Raw genomic sequence first — 24,133 nt, 5'->3', positions numbered from 1 at the left:
AGATAGGACCTTTTACACCCTTACAACCCTTCTTTGGGTTTTTCCTGTCTCTCCTTGCCTCCTTGTCGATCGACCCCCTCCCCTCTGCGGTCCTGACCCTGGAGACAGGAGCAGAGCGGGGCGGTGCCACCTGCTGGTTCCGGCGGGATCCTCTGGCTCCTGCCACGGGGGAGCCGTGCAATACCCCTGACGGCAAGGGACCCACCGGGGTCATCGAGTCCAGCTCCTGGCCCTGCACAGGACACCCCAAGAGTCACACCATGTGTCTCAGAGCATTGTCCAAGCACTCCTTGAGCTCTGTCAGGCTGGCGCTGTGGCCACTGCCCTGGGGAGCCTCTTCCAGTGCCCAGCCACCCTCTGGGTGAAGAACCTTTTCTAACATTGAACATAAACCTGCCCTGACACAACTCCTGGTCATTCCCTCAGGTCCCGTCACTGGGCACCAGAGAGAAGAGATCAGTGCCTGCCCCTCCTCTTCCCGCCAGGAGGAAGCTGTCACTGCAGTGAGGTCTGTCCTCAGTCTCCTCCAGGCTGAACAGACCAAGTGCCCTCAGCCACTCCTTTCATGGGTTCCCCTCTGGGCCCATCATCATCTTCACAGCTCTCCTTTAGATGCTCTCTAATAACTTTATATCTTATATATCAGCACCCAGAACACAGTACTTGAGTATCCATGGCCTGTAGTCATTTTTAAGCTAAAATGTCCTAGTTTCAGTTTCAGCTTCACCTAAGGCATCTTGTTATTTACTCCTCTAAAGAAGATTAGTAATTTAAAAAAAATAAAATTAAAATCCAGGGTGCTGTGTAAAAAATACAGAGTAAGCAGGACAACCAGAGCTCTTAGTATTTACCACTGGTATAGAATCATTAAAGGACATGAGAAAGTGTTCATTAGAAATTACCTTTCTTCTGCAGAGGCAGGTACGGCTGTTAAGCACATAATGAAATATAAGAGCACTCTGTCTCCAGGCTCATTAATGAGCCTTTGCTGGTGCTACATCAGCACTTGCTTTGTTTTAGTGATGTGCTGTTTTTTAACAAGGTCTTGGCATGCTGCCATTAACTCGGTTTTATGTCTCTTTGGTGTTTTCATAGCCGCAGGCCAGATGGTTTCAGCATTATATTCTTCCTCTAATATGAAAGCTGATCACGGTGCTCCAAATTACCTTCATTCCACACGCTATATATTTTGTTGTGTATCACTGTGCATTCAGTGTTAGTAATTTCAGCTTAAAGTAAACTTAGGAAATTTTGCATTTTGGAATTAGGCCACAGGTAGAGCTGGTGACTGAGCACAGCTGTCAGCGGGGCTGTTACTCTCTTGGGATTTGTAGGATAGGGTAGAGCAATTGCTTGGAAATTTCCTTTTCAATGTTCAGTGCGTGATTAAATGATGCACTAGCCTGGGAGGTGTGGGTAGAGAGTGCAGTGGTTTACTACCACAGCATTTAGGTGTTTCCCCTTGACATCCTTTGCAAAAACAAACAAACTCCTGTCAGTGAGCCTGATGTGATGGGCAGGGAAATGCCTGGTAATACTGAATGCAAAGCTCCAGTTCTTCGTCCTCTTCCTCACTTGGGCAAATTAACTTTACAGCTTTCACTCATCCTGGTGGCATAACTTCTCATTCTGCACTGATTACATCATGGCTGCTCTCTTGCCCACTCCCAAATGTGTGTCTGGATTTGAGAACTCCAGAAATGAGCTCTCGGTGAGGCAGGGCAGTGGGAAGGCAGGAACTATGTGGGAACTACTTCTTTACTGCACCCAGAAGAGGGTAGGACTGTAAAAGGTTGTTAGTGGCACATATCCAGGAGACAAGAGTTTTTCTGGTGAAACAGGTACCTTGAAAAAGGAAGAATATATAACAGAAGCTCATCTGTGGTTGTGGCTGAATGATGCAGTAAAATGCAGTCTCATGAGCATAGCAAAAATGGTAACAAGACAGAGAACATCAGCAGCTGGGAACAGTATTGCTGGTGCCCACAGTTTGCTGTAGCAGCCAGTAGTGCCTAGACAAGAGAGTACAACCAAGACAAGGGATTCCATATTCCTCTGTAGCTTAAGCTCATTGCATACAAAAATGTCCCTTCCATTCCTCATTCCAGGAGGAAATAATTAAACTGGAAGATAGAGAAATTACGTTTGGAAGAAAAAAAAAAAAGTCTCAAGCTGCATATTCCATGAGAATTTTTTTTTTCCTATTTTAGGTTTTTTTAAAATTACTGTAAAATTTGAACAAATTCAAATATTTTCCAAACTTTGAAAATGTTATTGTGAGAGGATGCCAAATCCTGGGCAAGGACGGGGAGGGGTGTTTGTGGGGAATTAATGAACTGCAAAATCTCCTCTTTAGGCTTACAGTGGCCATGTCTTGGACTTCACATGTCATGTAGAAAATTGACTAGTCTGAATTTTTAAAAAGTTAGGGATGCACCCATTTGCTTATTCCATAAAGTATCAAGTGAACTGATGTGTATGCCAGCCTTATTTCTGACAGCTGTTTTGCATTCATTATGGCAAAGCCACACTACCACACTTCCTTCCATGTTTAGAAAATATTTATCCTACCTGCAGCAGGAATTTATACAGCCTTGCTGATTTTTTTTTTCCAAGTGGTTTGGAAACTGGTTTCAATCTGTCTCTGTCAACATTAAAACTGCATTTGGTCTTTTGAGCTTTTCTAGAAACTTCTGAAAAGAAGAACTTAGCTTTGTGAAGCAGAAGTGGTGAGAACTGCTACTGTACAGGTACAAAGATCCTTTGCCTGTTTATTTGTTTTGAAAGCATTTGTGTTCGAATTTAGCTTTTTCAATCAATAGGTTGAAGAGGTAGCCCGTAGCTATCTCTGAGTAGAAAACCAACACATCTCACTAGAGGGAGCCCAGACACAATTTCTGATCTTAGTAAGGCACTATTACAGTTCACCCTGTTACTTGCCGCGTGTTTTGTTGATAAATCTCTCCAGCTGATTAACTTACAGTCTCCGTGTGGGCAGCTACATAGCCTGCATTATGAAAAGTACACTGAGATTTCAACTGCAGATAATTTGCAAATCAATACTGAGTTGGGCAGGGAAACCTCAAATTTTGTTTGTTAGCACTGGTAAATATTACCAGAATACCTTTTTTGAAACCATAAAAATGGGTCAGAAGAGTTTTGTTTCACTTCCCGTCTACCTATTCCCTGCTAGTGCTTTCCTTCCTCTTCATTAGAACCTCAGATCCGTGTACTGACACCCTTCTGCTGCACGTCCTGCCCCTACAAACCAGTGTACCTGCCTCAGACATTCTCCTGGCAGAGCAACACACCTCAGCCAGAGCCCAACCTTTGGCCTCTGCCCCCGACCTAACCCCCTCACCTACCCATAGCACATTAGGTAGGTGTCACCAATGTGCTGCACCTTACGCTTTGCCCTTATCTTTCCTTGCCCCACTGTTGGGAGCTGCGAATGCAGCACTTGTGTCACTGCTGGAGACATTCTGAGAGGAGCAGTCGACTGCACTCATACAGCAGAAAGGTTCTGTTGAGTCACTGTAACTGCTGTTGGGAAAATGTTTATCTAAGAAGTGATTAAGGAGTAAAGACCTTTAACAATGTAGGTTATCGGGTATTATCTGCCGTCAAGCAGTCCTCCCCATGTCATCAAGTCGCTGCTCACGTGGAGGCCTTTGCCCTCGTTCAGGCAAGAGTCAGCACGTGGCAGACTTGGGATCTGCTGCTATGCCAGATTAGCTGAATTTTTATTAAAAAACACCTTAAAAAAGTTGGTCTGGCAGACCTTGGGAGCTTTTTCTGCTGGAGAAGACAAAAATATGGATATGAGTTGGAAAAATCATCCAAAACACTTAGGACAGTCTTAGGCACTCTGCTAGAGGGGAGGTGCTCCAAGAGGAGGTCAGAGAGGATCAGACAGTGGACTTTTACCCTTATCACTCCACACATGTTCAGGTCATAGTGAAAATGGTTAATAAGGTCAATTCCTTATTTCATATGAGTTGAGCAAGCTTCAGTAGATGACAAATAAGAAGTTACTCAAGTAATATGCCAAATAGCTGGTTCTCAGTCCAGGTTAAACACTTGATGATAACCCAGAAACTCAAAAAAGTGGGAGAGAGTTTTCTCTGTGTTGGTAAGCAAGACTCTGTCCTGGCACAAACCAGAGCAGGGCTCTAGACAGACCTCGCAGAGTTATCTGGTGTGTTGCAGGTCTCTCAAGAACATGCCAAAAAGTGCTGCACTGCAGACTCACATTGCATGACCTCACATTGCATGACCATTTTGTTCTCTAGGATTTCTCAAATTTCAGTTACTGGCCCTTCATGCTGCTGAACAGCCAGTTCTACAAAACAAGGGGAATTTGCTGTCTCTGCATTACATTCTGTGGTTTTGTTCTTTCCATCCTCACAGTAAATGCTCCACACACTGTCTGCTTAGGTTAGTACCAAACTCAGTAGTGAAGCAAGGCAGTGGTCTGAAATTTAAACTTCTGCTTTCTACAGAATGAACAAAATGTAATCATTGGTTAATCCTGTGGCAGGTCTCAGAAAACCTCCTTGATGAGATGTATTTGTGAGCAGAAGATTTTGAAAAATGTGCCCCATTCGAACATTACAGGCAATAGGGATCTATTAGGATCTTTGCTATGAGAAGATGGAAGACACCTTGCCTTTGTCCATACTACAGACAAATCTAAATTCAATTGCAGCTGTGCTGTGCCAAGATCAGTTACGGGCTGCTGAACAGTAACTACATGGGAGACACAGAGGGATCAGCTTTGAAGTGTTGCTTAACCCCCTTATTTCAGCATAGGAATACCTTGTCAGGGTACCGTGGCTGAGAGCACCATTGGAAACTCTGCTCTCACCCCCAAAACTCTGCAGCAATTTTGCTGCACAAAACATCCACACAGAACAAAGGCAGCTGCACAAAACTGAATGGTGTGCTCTTTCCTCCCACTTTCTTTCACAGGAACAGGAGGGATAAAAAAAGCTCCACCACTGCACCATTTCTTCTCACCTTATCAGGAACTCCCTGCCCTTCAATCTCTGATAATTCCTGAGGATGTAGCATTGTGGTGGTGCAAGATCTGGCCCTTTACCCCACTCTGGCTTCTTCGTGATCTCAGGGACACTCTTTAGGCCTTAGCCTTGATTACTGGCTCGTGGGCAGTCAGCTCCCCCTGAGCTTATCAGAAAAACTGTCTGCTCCCAGGAACTTCTGTTGCCTAACGAGCTTCTGTTTTCTAACAAACAGCCTTGAAAACTTTTGTTTCAGCAACAGCCTAAGAGGAATAATATTATTATTAGACCTCTCAAGGAAAATTCCAGTAACTACCGGCCTGGATTGTGGCCACAGTGGAAATTTACTGATGACCAGAGTCAATCATCTTGCAACCCTGTAAAGAGTGGCCCTAAGTGAGACCCCCTGAGATCCCCTGGGCTGCAGCACATCTCCCTCTGAGTGGGACATCTCTAGAGCTCAACAACTCAGAGGACCATTGACGACAGGGCCTGGGCTGATACCCCCCCCTCCTCAAGGCTCAGCTGTTGAGAGATGCAAAAGCATCCAATGTGAGTACCTGATTGAACTCAGGGGGAATTTTTCACAGGTATACCTTTGTACATGCTTCTTTGTATCTGTGTGTGTGCATGTGTGAATTGATTTGCATGCAGCAAACATACCATGAGTGTTCCCATTCCACATTCATAGATAAATTAGATTCGCAATTAAGTTATTGTTGTGCTTATAGCAAATCCTATTGGATCATTTTGTAAATGTTAAATTAGTGATTAGGTTGTGCTACATTCCTTGGACATAAACCATTGATCAAGTTTGACACTAAGTTTGGCAAGGGGGTCTACTCTGAACCTCATGAGTCAGCAAAAGGGGCCCCTTTGCCTTTTGGCATCTTTGCTCTTCTCTATCTTTACACTTTTGGATCCCCAGTCTATGAATAAATCATTTAAAATTGGTTCTAATCTGATTTTCCTTTGTGTGCTTTATCTGAGTAGCTGTGGTAGAATAAACCTTGCCATCAAATTTCACTGTGCTTTTGCAAATTTGTGTGATAGATATACATTTATAAGATATGTATCTTGTTTTTGCTGATACCTTTGCCAGTAATTCTGCAAGCAGCCCAGACCATTCATTTGCAACAAACTTCAGAGAGGGTAGCTTCCAGGGCAGTTATCATGGCAAAAAGGTTTTTAAACTGCTGTAGGAACAGAAGAAATAACTGTGTGCTCTGCTTGCAGAATGAGAGAGGGAGATATGCACTGAGATGCTGTAGTTTTTGGGATGAAGGGCAGAGTTTTCTGAAGGACCATCTTTCCTAACCCTTAACCAAAAGGAAACAGGTGCTGTGGATAGATGGCCTCCCACCAGAGCAGTTCAAGACAGTACTGAGAAAAAAAGAAGTCTTTGGAGGTCAGAAGATGGAATATATTACCACTCTAAAAATAGCTACAAGCCCTTTACAAAGAGTTATATGTGTGTAGTTCAGCTGTGATTTGTAAATGTAACAGAAAATAAGCAGTTATGTTTTTGCCAGTGTGTAAACTGGATAATCTGATAGTCCTTCTTTGTCTGTGAACAGTCAGTATTTAAGCTGAGAGAAGAAAAGTACTTGTGCATACCCTGCATGAGCACTGACAGACCATTCAAATGTACTGAGCAGAAGCACCCGGGTGTGGGACCAGGCACTGAATTGGACCCCAAGGAGTTCTGTAGGCAGCTAAAGTCAGTAGAGTACAGAAAATAACATCAAGGAACTGAAGGCTCTTGCCTGTGAGCAGTTTCAGCTAATTAGAGCATACAGGCATTTTCCCTTTATAATGACCTTGCTTAAGTAAAATGCAAGGAGAATTTCAAGGACTGTTAGACTCTGGTATTATATTCACAACATACTTGAGGGAAAGGTGGCTAGAGAATTTTACAATTCAGTCTAACAGTAAAGACTGCAGACAGAAAAGAACAGGGTATCTATGCAGCCATCCATTTCCTCTTGTTGCAGCATAAGGCTTCCTCAGAGTTAACATTCTGGTGTTTTGTTACAAAATTACACAGTCAGTTCCAGATATCCTGTCCACTGGCACCTGTCAAATCACAGGACCTGTTCTCCTGTCGACACCTCACTTGCTGTGAGGAATGTGTTGTGCTGGTCACTGTCAGCCACATTTGCTCAGGTGGCACCTCTTCTTGTGCTCCAACCTTCACCTTCCATCCCTAAAAGTTCCATCCTCAGATATTTCCAAAGTGTTATCATGCCTCTGTAGCTATTTTAAACTTAATAATATATACCTTGAACCCAGGATTATTTTTTCCTGGAAGATGTCTCCGTTCCTGTTCCTGGAAAACTCATTATTTCCTGGGTGATTTTCATACAGCTGCCTTCAATTTGTAACAAAGTGGCTGAACTGGAATGCAGTGTTTTAAATGACGGTTTCAAATGGAGACAGGTTTTTATTTCTTTCTATGCAATCTGATGCTCTACATTGCTAATGTCTCCCACATTTATCATCCTCTGGGCAAAACATTTATCCTTGTTTCTTTTTGCATTCCAAGTTTTAACTTCTCTAATATAGATTAGCTTGCATTTTCTGAATATTTTCACTTTTAATTTCTTGCCAGCCTTTAAATTATTTCTCTGCAGCTATGGGAGAAAGTTTCAAATCTTTAATTGTTTCATCAAAATGAATATTGAGCTGTGAGGTACTGCAGAGCCCTCATCAAGAGAACTCTAACATTTAAATCCTTAATTTACTGTGTGGATACTTTTATTGTAGAGCATTCTAGTGCAGCACCGGTTATTACTTAGTGTCACCATAGAAAATGTGCTCTTCTTCTATATTGTCTTATTTGGTCTCCCTGAACTTGCAAAATTATACTTTTATCAGTCTTTTCATACCTGTGTTTCAAGTTCAGTGTGAGAAGTGGTAACTGCAGTAAATATGGAAGGAAGAGCCTGAACTCCAGTGAAAATCAAAAGCTTTGACCTCTGCTGTGCTTCTATGCATCAATGGCGTCTTCATTTCCTTTTCTCAAGATATTGTTTAGAGCTGTGTATGAATGGAAATGTTCACAGAAGTTATTAAAAAATAAAAGGATGGAATCCAAAAGTATTATTGGCTGCCATCTGTTGTTTTGTAATCTCCAATTTAGAAATAAGAAAAATAGGTAGTAGTAACTTTGTTAAAGTATTACTATTAATTGTCTAAATATATATTTGGTTGAATGTATGTGTGTATACAATATACATATTATATATATATGTATACATACATACAGATTAAGAAGGTCCCACACTTGGGTAACAACAACCACATCCAGTGCTACAGGCTGGGGGGAGAGTGTCTGGAAAGCTGCCCAGTGGAAAAGGACCTGAACATGAGCCAACATGTGCCCAGGTGGCCAAGGAGGCCGATGGCTTTCTGGCTTTGTGAGCAATAGTGTGGGGAAGAGGACGTGGGCAGTGATTTTCCTCCAGTACTGAGCACTGGTGAGGCCACACCTCCACTGCCAGGTCCAGTTCTGGGCCCCTCACTGCAAGGACATTGGAGTGCTGGAGTGTCCAGAGAAGGGCAACAGAGCTGGTGAAGGGTCTGGAGCACAGGTCTGATGATGAGCAGCTGAGGGAGCTGGGGTTGTTTAGCCTGGAGAAAAGAAGGCCCAGACTCTTGTCACTCTCTGCACCTCCTTGAAATGAGGGTGTAGCCAGGTGGGGATTGGCTTCTTCTCCCAGGAAACAAGTGACAGGATGAAAGGAAATGGCTTGAAGTTGCAGGAAGGGAGGTTTCCACTGATATTAGAAAAAAATTCTTCATGGAAATAGTGGCCAAGCATTGAAACAGGCTACAGGGGGAAGTGGTGGAGTCACTATCCCTGGAGATATTTAAAAAATAAGTAGATATGGTGCTTAGGGACATGGTTTAGTGATGGACTTGGCAATGTTAGACTTACATTTGGACTCAGTGAACTTAAAGGTCTTCTTCAACCTAAAAGATTTTATGATTCAAAGTTGGGATTTTTTTTTTTTAAGGTTAGATGACATTTCAATTTTAAAATAAAATTAAAGTAAAATAAATAAAGCATTACTGAACTGCCACAAGTGGCAAGCCTCTTGGCTTGTCTGCAGTTTTTAGTTCAAGCTCCTCTTTTTTGTCCCAGTCTAGATGGTTCCGTTTATTACAAATTTTTAAGTTTTGTATGGGCTGGCATTTTGGAGCCAATTGCCTCTTGATTATAAAGTAATAATCTACACAAATTAAGGATAAGATAGCACTAAAAATTGTGGGCTTTGTTCCAGAAACTCTTGTACTCACAGTCTAAGTGTGAGTAACTGTAGCAACTGTAGCAGGTACAGAGATGCCTGCCTTTTTGCTTTTTCTTTTTCTAAATCCCTTTTATACTCACCCACATAACTCTTCATACCCTGTGATTTATCCATGCATTGTTAATCAACCTTATTTCCCAACACCTCTGCCTACACTTATGGTCTATTTTTCTTATGTTCCATAGTAACTTTTGCAATAATGCAAGAAAACAATCTTATTTCATCCTTGGAGGTACATGACAATTGTGTTTAAAAAAACTGACTTCATAGAGCATTCTATAATGATATAATATTGCACTCTCTCTGCTACCTTAGTATTATTTTAGCTAAAAATAGCAATAATAGAACATCTGCATTTCCACTTTAGTAAACAAAAAGTGCCCTAAAATTATAAATTAATATAAAAAACTTTACCACAAATATTTGTGTCCAAGATACATATAAATATTGATATAAAGGAGTTTATTAGAACAACTGCTGCATGAAATGAAGGTGCATATGGGTGCTTTTATAAATACTGCTGCAGATTCCTCAGCTTCTGTCAGATGCTCCAGATGGAACAGAAGAAGCTAGCAAAGGGAGGCAAGCCCATTTAATTTCAGGAATTTGAAAAGATACAGCAAAGCACAAATGGGAGTGCTGTGTGTTTCACTTGCATGCTCTTCTATCCCAAAGAAACCAGCAGGGACCTCTAGTAGTTAAAGATGTTTTAGACTGAATCCATCTAGCTAAAGGAGGCTTTAAAGCACTGATATCCTGAAGTATCTATATGCAGATACACGTGGGAAGAATACCCTACCTTCAAATATGAGAAATAATATTTTAAAAGAATCAGTAGTATCTTTTTATTTGGTGAGTTTCTGAAGCTGATTCAGGTCAGAACCTCCTTTGCAGAACTGCGCTTGGCAGCAGATCTGACATTTCTTGTCTTCCTATTGGACAAGGAAAAACTGTAAATCATCCCACTGCTTTCCCACAGAATATTTTTTGCAATCCCGCATTGGTGATACTAACTATGGAGACAGGTTAACCTTTGCCTTTAGTCAAGTCAGCTTTAAGTCTCCCACTTAAAATCTGAGCCCTAACATCACCTTGATGTTTGCTGTTTTGAAACCTACCTGCCTACTTGTTAGTTCAAAGGCAGGGATGAAAACCAGCTTAGAGACTTAGAATTTTGTTCTCTTTTTATTCAGAGAGCTGGAGTGAAACTGCATACAGAATTCTTCAACTTGCCAAACAGAGCTCTCCCAAGAAAAAAATTACTTTGAGTAAATTTTTGAAAAAAATTTACTCTGATGCAAAAAAAAAGGGAAAAAAAGAACCCTAGGTTTGCCACGTTTTGATAGCCTTCTGCTTGTTTCTTGTCCTTCTGCAATTCTTAAACCCTGATTTCTTTATTGTGTAAGCTGCAATTTACATGAGTTATCTTGCTCCAGCAATATGTTTTAGAGAAACACAGCTGACATTGAAAGAGCAGGTGAAATCTTAAGAGTTGTGGATTGATAAACAGGATAGCTCTGCCCAATTTGGTGTAATGTTTCTGTCATCAAGAGGAGACAGGGCACTCAGCACTGCATGCAAGCTTGTGCTTGCCAAGCCTCTGCCTAACTACACAACGAAGGTCTTATCAAATACATATGGTCCGAGGAGGCTTGTGCAGTCCTGATTCTTAACAAATGGTTGGGTCAGAATTAGGTTTATAAATTGCCTTGTTTTCTAGGAGATAATGTGGAGAGGGAGTGGGCAAGAGAGAGAAACATCTGAAGCAAAAGGATGAAGAAAGCAGGCTGAGGATCCCAGCCAGCCCTGCAAGCTATGGCAGGATCCCTCTGCAAATCTGCAGATTGTCACTGAATAACTTTAAAAGTCTGAAAAAAAAAAAAAAATGTTAATGTCAAATTAGAGGGAAACTACCTAATGTTTATTGTTGAAATCTTTTTTCAAAATCTTTGAAAGAGAGAAAAGAGAATGGAAGACCAAAACCAGTGTCCTCAAAGAAGACTTTGCTTTGACAATTGGTGGCAGAAGAGAAAAATTGAGTGTAAGAGCGAAGTAGCCTAGAGGAGTTCCACAGTGTTGTAAGCACAGATGGAAATTATCCTGGTGTGTAGGAAGGAGAAGAAGGTAGTAAAGACAGCTTGATTAAGAGATGCTCAGTGACCTCATACACAAGAAACTGGTTTTGCAGGGTTGCTCTGTAAATCAGATGAACGAAATTATCTGAATTAAAAAGGAGCACAAGAAAGTCTTTGTCCTTCCCTCCCCCACTCTTTGTTTTTTGTTAGACTGAGTTGTTTCACTGACACAGCTGATGGTGTAGGCCTACGAACAACTGCTCCAGCACCACTCAAGGAGTTGGTACTGATGCTTGGAGGAGAGGATCTGCTGCCTTGGAGATGAGATGTTTAGCATATCTTCAGAAAGGTCATTACTCTTCAGTACAAATCTGAGAAGGGAGATTTGGCTAGGCTAGGCTGCAGTAATTTGAAAAAGCCTCTGAGGTGGAACAGATCATGACCTGCAGGTGCAGCAACAATGTGACACTTGAAAAAGAAAAAAATAAGGCAAATGTTTGAGTTATGTAGAAACAGATGCAAATTCCAGCCTATCACACAACCTTCTCAATTGATTTAGCACTAACAGGGTGAATGTGTGGTCTAGTAGTGGACATTATGTTACCAAAAAAGTAAACCAGCTAAAGATAGTTCAGAAGAGAACAGGATAAATGTACGTTCAAAGTGGCCTGTAAGGAAAAAAAAATCAAATGAGTCTTTTTAATAAACACTAAGAAGATACGTGGTAGCTTCCAGCTCAGCAGCATCTTTTTATATACTCCTCAGAGACTAAATCTTTTGCTAATATCCTCAAGAAACAAGAGAAATAGTATGGGGCTAAACCTAGAAGATCTGAAGATCTAGCTTCTTGTCTCCAGCCATATTTATAACAAATGCAGGACTAGGCTGCCTGAGGAATGGCATGAAAGCGTCTATCACTGGAGGTTTTAAAACAGGTTAGACAGGCTTCTGTCGGGAACAATTTAGATACTGTAGGTGCTCCCTGGGAAAAAGGGCCAGTGGGCAGGATTCACGAGGCTGCTTCCCATGTGACTTGGTGCAAGCCTCTGGAATTCAGGTGTGCAGCCTGGCCATGAAAAACACAGAAAACTTGGCCTCCGCTCCATGCAGTCATGGATGTTCCATACTGAAGTGTGTCTGCAGGGCCACTGGTTCTCCCTGCTGCAACAGGAACTTCACATTTTGTGTCGTTCTGCTTCTGTTGTTGAGCAAAACATAAATGATTGCTGCAATTGTGGGGGAACAGTGTTTCGTTTTACTTCTAGGTCATTAAATTTCTCATCTTTATTAGTAACAGTCTTCCGACCACCTGTATCACCTGTGCTGAAATGCCTATAGCAGGAGTTCGTAACAAAGAGCCAGGCTCATCGTGAGAGAGCATGTCTGCTCTGGGACCAAACAGCTGTGACCCAGAGTAGGACCAACAAGGTGTTCAGAGGGATGGAGCACCTCTCCTATAAGGAAAGGCTGAGAGGATTGGGATTGTTCAGCCTGGAAAAGTGAAGATTCCAGCATGACCTAATTGCAGCAAGGGGCAAGACTATTTACAAGAGCATGTAGTGACAGGAAAAGAGGGAATGGGTGCAAATGGAAAGAGAGTAGGTTTAGACTGGCTATTAGAGGAAAACCCTTTACTGTAAGAGAGGTGAGGCTCTGGATCAGGTTGCTCAGTGGTGTTGTGGATGCCACATCCCTGAAGGGGTTCAGTGCTGGGTGAAGCTCTGAGCAACCTGGTCGTGTAAAAGGTGTCCTTGCCCATGGCAGGGGGTTGAAACGAGATGATCTTTAAGTCCCTTCCAACCCAAACCATCCCATGATTCTATGGTGGCCTCTCGCTAGGAATGTCGCTGAGCTCCAGGCCCCTCGGCCGTACCTTGGCACACCTCTCTCTCCTCCCTCACGGTGCGCAGCTCTCCCCGGGCAAGGGCAGGGCACAGGCCGCTCCCGCCGCGCAGGGGCCGGGCGGGCACCGCCGCAGCCCGAGGGGAGCGCGGGGCGGGGCGGGGCCGGCGGGGCGGAGCCGAGCGGGGTCGTAATGCCAGCGCTGCCCGGCGCCGCCGCCAGTAGGACGGCTACTCGCCTTGCTCGCCCCATGGCGGCCGGCAGTGGCACTATGACGGCCGGGGCCGGGCGGCTCTACGACATCGTGGTGTTCGGCGCCTCGGGCTTCACCGGACAGTTCGTGGTGGAGGAGGTGGCGCGGGCGGCGGCGGCGGCGGCAGCCGGCGAGGGGCAGTTGTGCGGGGGCCGCCTGCGCTGGGCCGTGGCCGGACGCAGCCGCGAGAAGCTGCGGGCGGTGCTGGAGCGGGCGGCCGAGCGGCTGGGTACGGGCCGCGGCCGGGGCGGGGGGCGCAGCGCCGCTGCCCGGGGAGGCCCAGCGGGTCGGGGGTGCGGGGAAGGACTGAGGAGCGAAGCGGGGCGAGCCCCGGCGCTGCGCCGGGGAGGAGGGGGCTCGTCCCGGGCGGAGCGGTGTCGGTGACGGCGGTCTCCGGTGCGCAGGGAAGGCGGCCCCCGGGGAGGAGGTCGGCGTGCTGCTCTGCGATGTGGACGACGCGGACTCGCTGGCCACCATGGCGAGGCAGACCCGGCTGGTGCTTAACTGCGTGGGCCCGGTGAGTGCGGGGATGCGGGCGGGGCGGTGTCCCCGCGGCTTTCTCCTCCTCCTCCTCCTCCGGGGCCGCGCCTGGGCTGCGGATGGCCGCGCAGGGACAGCGCAGCTCTTGGAACTCGAGCCCGGTGTTCCAAGTACAGGCACGTACTGCAGTGGCCGAAGGGATTCCCACCGCCATCGCAGGTGGTGCGGTTCACGGACAGGTCTCCGCATTGAAATACAGCCGTGTTGGTTTTCAGTCTTTCACAGGCAGCCTAAGACACTGGTGGTGAAGACTGGCCCAATGTTTTGGGTTGGGCCAAAATATCAGTGGTGCTGGTGTTAAACATGGAGCTGGAAAAGGGGCCCACAGGCTTGCTGCCAGAAGCACTTGGCCCTTTTAAAACTTACAGTGGCAGTATTTGCAGCGCATTCAGAGAGCATCAAAGTGTGCGAGCTGGAAGTTGGGTAATGACCATCTCTTTGAAATTCAGAGTTTTTAAGTAGAGACTATGCCGAGTGAATAACGTGTAAAGTGAAATTAGTGGCAGTATTCAGTTGGTCTTGGTGATCTGACTTTATGACAGAAGTCAGGTGCAGTAGTATGCAGCAAGCTCCATTATCAGCAGTGAAGTTTATGTTTTCTTCTCCCCACAGTCCCAATAAATAGAAGTGTTGCATTTTAGCCCCACTTAGAAAAATCGAAAGCTGAGGTTCACTTTTATTGCAGAAAAGTCCTTTAGGTAAAGCACACTGGGTGAGATGTGATGTGTGGGTTTTGTTACATCTGGTGTTCTTTCCTTCTATAGTATAGATTCTTTGGAGAACCTGTGGTAGAAGCTTGTGTTGAAAATGGTGCAAGCTGCATTGACATTAGTGGAGAACCCCAGGTATGTGATAGTAAAAATCCACTACCTTATATAATCAAGGCTCTGCAAAAGGAGTGTTTGTTTAGTATGTTTCATGCTTCTGCTAATGTTTCTGGACATGACAACAAATTCTGACTCCTGATCTATGATTTTAAGATGCAGTAATTATTTTAAAGTACACTATACTTAGTTGTATAGTTTTCTTGCTTTTAAGACAGGACACTCTTTGGTTCCCTGTAGAAGTCTCAAATTGCCGAATTCTGCTTCAAGACTCTGTTGTGATTCTGCATAGGAATTTTGTACTTCTTTTCTCACTGCTGTGAAACTTTCATATAACTGACCAGGAGGCATATATATTTGTCAAATATACTTGTAAGTGGTTTAAAGCATGGAAGGTGCTATGATGTGACAGTGAAGCACTGATGGCTAGTATTGGGTATGGCCCAGAATGAATTTCAGCTTAAAATATTTGTTCTGGCTGTGTTTCAGTTTCTGGAAGGAATGTACCTGAAATACAATGAAAAAGCTGCAGAAAAGGGAGTGTATATCGTTGGAAGCTGTGGCTTTGACTCCATACCGGCGGATATGGGAGTACTGTACACTAGAGACAAGTTGAAAGGTGACTGGAATAAGTGCATTTTTATGGTGAAAAGGGAATGCAGATTATGCTCTCATCCCATTTCCTAAAGCAGCAGTAGTCCTGTGGAAACTCTTTCAGTGTCTCTTTTTTCCTGCCTTTACCAGGTGACCAGTCTCAATGAAATGTGTTAGAAATTTAAAGTCACATTCCCATTGGATGGGTCATTGGGTAGGGGAGGGATTCATGGTCATGTTGCTCACTGACAGGGCCCTGTGATGAGCCCAGTTGTTCAGAGCATGGTGCTAATAACACCAAGGTTGTGGGTTCCATCCCCATGTGGGGCCATTCATTCACTTATGGGTTGGACTCGATGATGCTCGTGGGTCCCCTCCAACTCGGAATATTCTGTGAATCTGAGAGGACAGAATGTTCGGCTGTGAGCAGCAGGCTGCTCTGCCAATGTGCAGATGTCCCTAGGCAGCCTCAGCACACTGCCTCTTGTGCAGTGACAATCTCATAGGGAAGAGACAGTGGGAAGGGCTCCACAGATTGGGGGGAAATCAGGTTTCCCAAGTTTCCTTTTTCAACTACAAGCTCTGAGAAGCTGTTGTGTGAGTCTAAGTAGCAGGACAGTGCCATGCAGTGCTTTTTACTTTAATAGCAGCTAGAGGGTAACTGAAAGAGAAGTATATTTAAGAAAATATGTGAGAGGATTTAATACTATGTAAATAGTATTTGATCCTGATCCCAGATGAGGATACTCTGTTCATCAGGTCTGACTTTCTGTTGGGAGGGCCTATAAGAGTATCCAAATGTTTTGCTTTTATGGACTATTAAAAAGGCTGCTAAATGGGATTGGTTTACATTGGAATCACCCTTCAGTTGAAGAAACCTCAATTCAGATCTGACTGGAGGAGAAACAAGGCATGGAAATGAGTATCTGAATGTTCATGAGGTTGTAATTTGATGTTTGATACCTGTTTTGAATAAAGATGTCTTTTATCTCGTCCTATTTTGACTTTACGGCATTACCACTGTCTATCCAGTTGCTTGCTATATTGAAATTTATCCGTACAAATACAGTTTTCCAATCTCAGAGCTAAGCAAAGCAAAACAAATCAGAATTTTGAGGCAAGGTGTTGTTCTGCTGTTCATCAAACTAAGCCTTCTTTGCAAAACACTATTTTAAGCTATGCTGAAATTAAATATTTTGGGATATTTTGTGTGTTTTGAGGGGAGGGGGTTGAGGGTTGTTTTGTTTTGGTGGTGGGTATTTTTTTATTTTGGGTGCACCAAAATTTTTAAGTTCATGTTAGCTTTCTCATCATCCTTTATTTTGAAACTTGGAGGAAAACTAAAGGTGCTTCTTAATATTACTTTCCTTTTTTTTCCTAGGAATTTTTTTACATTAGCTAGATAAGAGAAATGGAAAAAATTAATTAATAGAGGTAATATTAGTGACTTGTATTGAATTAATTTACACAAGAAATGTAATACTTGCTAACTCAAATAGCTGTGTGTCTTAATGTTACATTATTTTGCTTTGAGAGAAGGATGTAACTCTGCTTTTTCAGCTGATAATGTCAGTGGCCTGCTGGTTTGAGTCTACCAGAGTGTTCTCTAGCTTTGCAGAGTAATGACTCTGTGTGCCAAATAATGTTTTCCCTTCCCTTACAGGTACCTTAACTGCTGTTGAGAGTTTCCTGTCAGTGAAATCTGGGCCTGAGGTTAGTTGGTCTCTACCTTCCTGAAACTCAGGATGTATTTGTGATAACATCACCATAGCCCGTCAAAATAAACTGTTGCTACATTAAGTCAGACCAAGAAGCAAGCTGGCAGGTCTTTGATGATAAGTCTAAGAAGTTCATTCTTTAGGAGCTACTAAAAGCATCCTAAGCAAACACCCTTTTGTAAGGTATGTTTGCAGGGCTGTCTACCTACACTTTGCTCTGGTAAACTGTTCCAGGAATTATTTTGCTTTTGCAGAGATGTGGGAAGGATTCTTACACAAGTGAAACTGTAACAGGTCCACGGTGTATTGCTAGTAGTCCTAGTGTTAGGCTGTTTGGGTTTTTTGTTTGTTGGTGAAGGGAGAGTTGTTTCAATGTACTTCAATGCATGTAATGATAATACCTGTACGTAGTAATTGTAATAATGTGTAATATATGTAATAATTCTAATGTTGTTGTTAAAACAATGCAAGAATGATCCAAGCCAGTCTTGATGCCCAGCAACCAAACACTACTGCTCCTGGCATGAGCACCCATATTGCCTTACAAACCATTTTTGTTCTTAAAAACATCTGGAGGAGTAGAGGAAGCCCATGGAATGGGCTGAATGGGAGAGTAGAGTATCTATCTGTCTGTTAAGGAACAGGGGATACTTAAGGGGAATATATAAATCTATATGTTGGGTATGAAAATATATGTTTAAATATATAGCATAAATTCAAAGTGTTGGTAAGAAGGGATTTTGATAATGAGAATTAACTACACTGAGCTGGTTAGAAGAGCTACAGATATACTCAGGACCCATAGAATTTAATGTATATTGCAGATCATGTGGAAGGAAGGGTGGAGATTGTGTCAGGTCTGGCTGATCTGGAGTTCATTTCCCCATAGCAGCCCTCACAGTGCTGTGCTTTGTGTGGCAGCTACAAAAGTGTCAGTAACACAGCAGTGTTCTGGCTGCTGCTGAGCAGTGCTGGCACAGCACTGAGGCTGTCTCTGCAGCATTCCCGCCCCTCACCTCGTAGGCTGGGGTGAACAAGATCCTGGGAGGGAAGAGAGCCCAGAGAGCTGCCCCAGACTGACCAAAGGGATATTCCATACTGTGTGTGAGTTCTGCTCAGCAAGAAAGGCTAAGGGAAAGGAGGAGAAGAGTGGGGGTATGGGGGTGGGGAGGCATTTGTTACTACTACACCTCTGCTTCCATGTGCAGCTTTTGCTTTATTAAATTGTCTTTATCTTGACACACAAGGGATTTTTCCATCTTATTTTCTCCTCTCCCTATCTTAGCTAGGAGGAGCATTATAGAGTGTCTTGGTGAGCCAGGGTCATCCCACACCATTTCAATATACTATCATCATAACATTTATATGTAGTAATCGTAATACATGTAGTGATTCTAATATAATTATTGAAATAATCCATGAAACCTTTAAATACCAAACTAATTACTGTTTCATGGTATGCCACAAGGGTGTTGGTGTACATGATGGGACCTGGAAGTCAGCTGTCTATGGCCTTGCAGATGAAGACAACCTGAAGAAGCTTCGAAAACAGATAGGATATGCCCCTGTTCCAGTAGTTGGTGCAAAGCTTAAAAAAAGGTATAAGCATAAGATGTGGAATATGCGGTCTCCTAAAAGTTCCAGTATTTATGATACAGATTTCTACAGTATTAAATATTAAAAAGATGCATTTAGGACTTTAGTATAGTATGAACACAGATGCTCATCCAGTAGAATTGAAGATAAGCTCAGTTTTACTGATTTGTTCATGTCTTACTGAAAAGAGAGCATGTCCCAGCATTTACTGGGTCTCAAAATTAGCACATTCTAAAGGGCTTTCAAATGACATGGGAAACTTTTGATTTCAGAATTGATTAGTAGAATGGAGGGGGAAAAAATGAAAAGGCTATTATATTGATTATTAAATTTATCCTTGATACAGTGCATACAGTGAATTATATTTAGTGATATATATGTTTTGAATTTTGAATGAGCCAGGGATATATTTAGAATTGCTTGCATTCAGTGAAAAGAGATAATGCCACAAAAATTCATGAGAGAAAATTGGTAATGGTAAGGCCATTATGGTCAGTTTCTTTCAGTTTGTGTGAAGATTGGAACATTTTTTTTCTGACTTAATTTTTTTTTTCTCATTTGCAGAGGATTTTTGTTTTACAGTCCAGAGTTCAAGGAGTACTGCCTTACATTCATGGGATCTGATGGTTCTGTTGTGAAAAGGACTCAGCGTTATTTGCACACTGAGTTCCAGCAAACACCTGTAAGTTACTGTTATCTGTAAACTGAGTCTTCCATGTGAATTGGCCTGTTTCATGCTACTTCAGACTCTGGCTGATCGGCCTGCCTTTGGCTGTTAACACGATAGTTACGAGGTTGTCTTGTCAGGTTCTCCTGGGTGGTATGTATTTATAGGGAATAGAAACCTTGAGTCACAGAAATATTTGAAAGATAGCCTTCATGATAAATGTATTAAATTCTGTTTCTGTGCAGAGACTTTCCTTGTTGTATCAGCAGAGCTTCTAATAGCATCATAATTGTCGCCTATGGTAGCTATAGCCAGCTCATGATAGTGTAGTAAATATTCTGATAAAGAATTCATATGCTGCTTTTATATCTTAAGATTTCTTTGATGCTTGGGTCTCCAGTGTGCAGAGTAAAAGCAGTGTGAAGTAATGGTGATGGAAAAGATGATTAATTTTTGTTTTCCTTAATTTCCTGAGAGGACGTGAGCACCAGCAATCTGTGTTACTGCAGTAAAGTGATGCGGGTGAGACGGTGCTTTAAAAATATGCTTGGAAGCTGCAAATGAGAAAGGCTTGCCATTGCTGTTTCAGTTTCTCTTTAAGAAAAACACAAAGGAAGGTCTAGGAAAGAAGGCTGAAATTGGATACCAAAACACATCTTTCTGTAAAGTTTTCTGTTCTTGTTTACCATGTCTGCTCCCTCTTCACTCTGTAGTTATATTGTCTTCCTAGAATTAATGAGAAAGAGAAGCATTCTTCAAACAGTTCCTTAGAACTAAGATAATTGTTCAAGGCTCTATTTAAACTGATATATGTTGTATGAAACAACTGAATCTTGCTTAGGGGGTAGATTGATTTATAAAAATCATTTGATGAAAAAAAGCAATGTAAATCCCGTCACTGAAAATACATTCTTGCTTCAGGTCCAGTATGGCGCTTATGTGACTATAGGTGGTCTTGGCTCTGTTATCAAGCTGATGTTTATGGGCATGTTATTTCTTCTTCTGGTGAAGTTTAACTTTGGAAGAAAACTTCTGACAAAAGTAAGTTTTTAAAACAGAAGACAACTTAGTGTTTGGAGTTATCTTTTTTTTTTTTCCCCGTCTAATTTACTGTCGGTCTTTTTTTTGTCTTCTTTTTTTTCTCTCCTCTGTTTATACAGTACCCGGAATTTTTCTCTGCTGGACGCTTCACAAAGAAAGGACCAACCCAGAAGCAGGTAACGGACTGTTTTCTACCACAGTTACAGAATACATTTGTTGTATATATGTGGAATAGAAATTTAGTGTCAACTGCTTAGCCTCAAAGAAATAATATGTAAATGAATCACAGAATGTTCTGAGTTAGAAGGGACCCACAAGGATCATCAAAGTCCCAGTTCCTGGCCCTGCACAGGACACCCCAAGAGTCACACCATGTCCCTGAGAGTGTTGTCCAGGAGCTTTTTGAACTCTGTCAGGCTGGTGCTGTGACCACTTTCCTGGGGAGCCTGTTCCAGTGCCCGGCCACCCTCTGGGTGAAGAATCTTTTCCTTACATCCACCCTAACCCTCCCCTGATCCAACTTCAGGCCATTTCTTTGGGTTCTGTCACTGGGCACCACAGAGAAGAGATCAGTGCCTGCCCTTCCTCCCACAAGGAAGCTCTAACTGCAATAAGGTCTTCCCTCAGTCTCCTCCTCTCCAAGCTGAACAGACCAAGTGACCTCAGCCACTCTTCATACAGCTTCCCTGCTAGGCCCATACACATGTTGTGTGTGCCTGTTCAGATAGTTATTGCATATTTAAATAATGCCTTTTGGTCTTAAACATCAAAGTAGGTGTAACTTCAATGAGGAATAAATGGATAATGTTGCTAGGCCTGATGTATTCCCGTGGATGGCTCAGAGCACTATCAAAGATGATGACCAAGGGAGACTGATTAGCAAAAACCCAGGACTGAAAGTACTGAGAGAACAAACAGACTTTAGTACAAGGACAGTGCCAATGAAGTGCAAGCAATTAAAAATTTAGATTATACCTTTTAATCAGTAATTCAAAATAACTCCTCCCATGTTTAAATAGATTACAGTATTTGGCAGGATTCTATATATACAATTTGGATACTTATATTTACTACTTGTGCTTTCCTGGTAGCAACCAGTTTCTCTTTCGGTGACTATGCTTTTCTTGTCCACTACAGATGGATGGAACCTCTTTTACAATGACTTTTTTTGGTGAGGGTTACAGTGAGGGACACGATCCCCAGAGTGGCAAACCAAATGTGAAGATCTGCACTGAAGTGAAAGGACCAGGTATGTGTTAGTAGCAGCTGACTGTTTCTGCCTAGCATTCCCTGCTCTAAAATACATTAATAATTGCACTGCTTTTCCTTTCACCCTTGAGAAGCACTTGCAACATGAACAAAGTCAACAGCCTTTACAGTGTATTAATTTGGATACTAGAATTCATTGTGACCTGGTTTTTGAAATAGCCAGTTCACTTGCATTCTTGTCATTCTCTTTCCTCTGACCTTTCCTGGTCTAATTTTCATTTTTGCAGAGCAGACCTATTGAAGGAAGGAAGGGGGCTTTTTTTAGGGATAGTTTTGAGTTGTTACAGCCTAGACTTAGTACTTCGTTTATTTCCAGTTCCCTGAGAGAACATAAACAGGTCCGGTGTGGTGTAATTTCTAACTATCACATACTTTTGTTCAGGTCATTCCTTGAGGGGAGATAACACCTGATGTTTGTAGAGAGCAAGAATGTATATTCAGAAAGGAGTTACTGTAGCATAGCTTCTTTAAATAACTAGAGATGTGGCAGAACACAAGCCTTTCATGGTAAAATTCTGAATTTGAGCACAGGATGGGGAAAGTTCTTGCTGTGTCAGAGAGCCCTCTGTCACCATGATATGGTCACTCACAGTTGTATGGTTAGATGCAATTATGTGAAGCAGTATTTGTCTGGATTAGATCTTAAGGATTTCACCTGCTACTTGGTCTGGTTACTAGGTAAAAAAAAACTGTTCTTAAATGGGAAAAGCTGTTTCATTGCCAAAGACATTATTCTTCAGAATGCTGTAGGGAAGAGCAGGATTACATTATACATTTCAACACACTGTATTTCATTGGGGGTTTTGCTTTGGTTTATTTTTTTTTTTGTCAGAGCCTGGGTATATTGCTACACCAATTGCAATGGTTCAAGCAGGACTGTCTCTCCTGGAAGATGCTGCTTCTCTGCCTAAACGGTAAGTACCTTCCCATGCTGAGCAGCTTGCTCTCCCTTAGAGCTACTGTGTGCAAATGTTTCTTTTTGAAAATACAGTTAATCAGTCCTGTGGATTTGTGTTACCTCACCTAACTGGCCGATTTAAAGCCACTTTCTCTTCACCAGCCCATCAGTTTGAAAGGATGGTAGCCATAGTCTTTTAGTCAGGCCTTTGCATCAATGTCTTTATGTTCAGTTAATGAAATGGTTTTCTGTAGTGATTTCTGGATGCAGAAATTCATCTATGGGTATAATCACCCTGCCAAATTCCTAACCCATTCTGTTCTCAGAGTGGCTTTTTCTTTCTTAGGCAGGCAGGGAAGCACATCTCTAGCTTCATAGAAAGGTGTCCCTCAATCACTGTGCCACTAATGTTTTTCCTTTTTGATTTTCACTAACAGGGGTGGTGTATATTCTCCAGGAGCTGCCTTCTCCAAAACAAAACTGATTGATCGCCTCAACAAGCGTGGTGTTGAGTTCTCTGTTATTAGCAAGCCTGAAGTCTGATGTCAAAACATAACTGTATGAACTAACACCTTTCCTGGGTCTAACTCTAATAAAACTCATTTGGCTGCAAGGGCCTAATCATACAACAGTTTCACTGTGCTATTGTTTGCAGCAGAAATAGAAGAAAATTTGAATTAAAAGCTATAGTAGTATTTGCTATAGTGAGCCAACCCCTAAAGGGTGGGTATTGAGTGTTAATTCACCAACATATTAAATTGGTAACTTCTTGGGTACTAATTCTGGAATTTTAATCTCCTTCATCTAAGTTCCTACTTTATGGACCCACTATAGCATCTGCTTCACAAGTAACCATAGCTGCCTTGCTTTGCCCCATTCTGCAACTATGTAGAGCAGGCAGCCTGGGAACACAAGTGCCTTAGAAGATGGAGCTACTAGTTACCCCTCATGTGTGCTTGGTATATGTCTTTATTAACATCTTCAATTAATCTTTCCTTTATTTAATAATTGTTCTTAGTGCAGATCTATCTATTTTCTGTAGTTAGGTAAGTAGTCGTGAACTTTTTTTGCTTCTGTAGAGAAGGAGGCTTGTTCTGTTGAGTGTTTTTGGAATCTGACCTGATGTGATCCAGGTTCTGGGTGCACTGGCCTGTTTCACACTACTTGCTACTGTGGTTGATGAGCCTGGTTTTTGCTGTTACCCTAAGAATTATGAGAGTGTCTTGTCCTGCTGTCTGATTTCTGGGTTTGCATTTGTGGGCAATGGAAGCATTGAGTCACAGGAATATTTGAAAGGCAGCCTTCATGATTTTCAGGAGTGTGAATACATTAAATTTTGTTTCTGTGTAGAGGCTTTTTTTTGTTGTATCAGTAGAACTTGTAAAAACCATGAAAATTACTCCGAAATACATAAAGGTCATCGAAGTCTCTATCTCCCTCAGCTGCATCACCTTCACCTTTATTATTCTGAGGCAAATCACT

General features: G+C 42.5%; 1 protein-coding gene across 1 annotated transcript; it reads left to right on the top strand.

Moving 5' to 3' along the window:
- The first annotated feature begins 13,423 nt into the window (after positions 1–13,423).
- On the top strand, positions 13,424–23,280 carry SCCPDH (saccharopine dehydrogenase (putative)). Its single transcript, XM_058835085.1, has 12 exons — positions 13,424–13,733; positions 13,909–14,021; positions 14,809–14,889; positions 15,358–15,487; positions 17,126–17,175; positions 18,649–18,779; positions 19,341–19,458; positions 20,365–20,484; positions 20,604–20,660; positions 21,622–21,733; positions 22,586–22,667; positions 23,089–23,280. Exons 1-12 carry the CDS (start codon positions 13,445–13,447, stop codon positions 23,192–23,194), a joined length of 1,389 nt encoding a protein of 462 aa, XP_058691068.1. The 5' UTR covers positions 13,424–13,444; the 3' UTR covers positions 23,195–23,280.
- The last annotated feature ends 853 nt before the right edge of the window (positions 23,281–24,133 follow it).

This window comes from Poecile atricapillus, chromosome 3 (genome assembly GCF_030490865.1).
Source record: "Poecile atricapillus isolate bPoeAtr1 chromosome 3, bPoeAtr1.hap1, whole genome shotgun sequence".
In the NCBI taxonomy this organism is placed as follows: domain Eukaryota; kingdom Metazoa; phylum Chordata; class Aves; order Passeriformes; family Paridae; genus Poecile; species Poecile atricapillus.
Note: the sequence above shows the minus strand (reverse complement) of the source record. Positions and strands in the feature narration are given on the sequence as shown.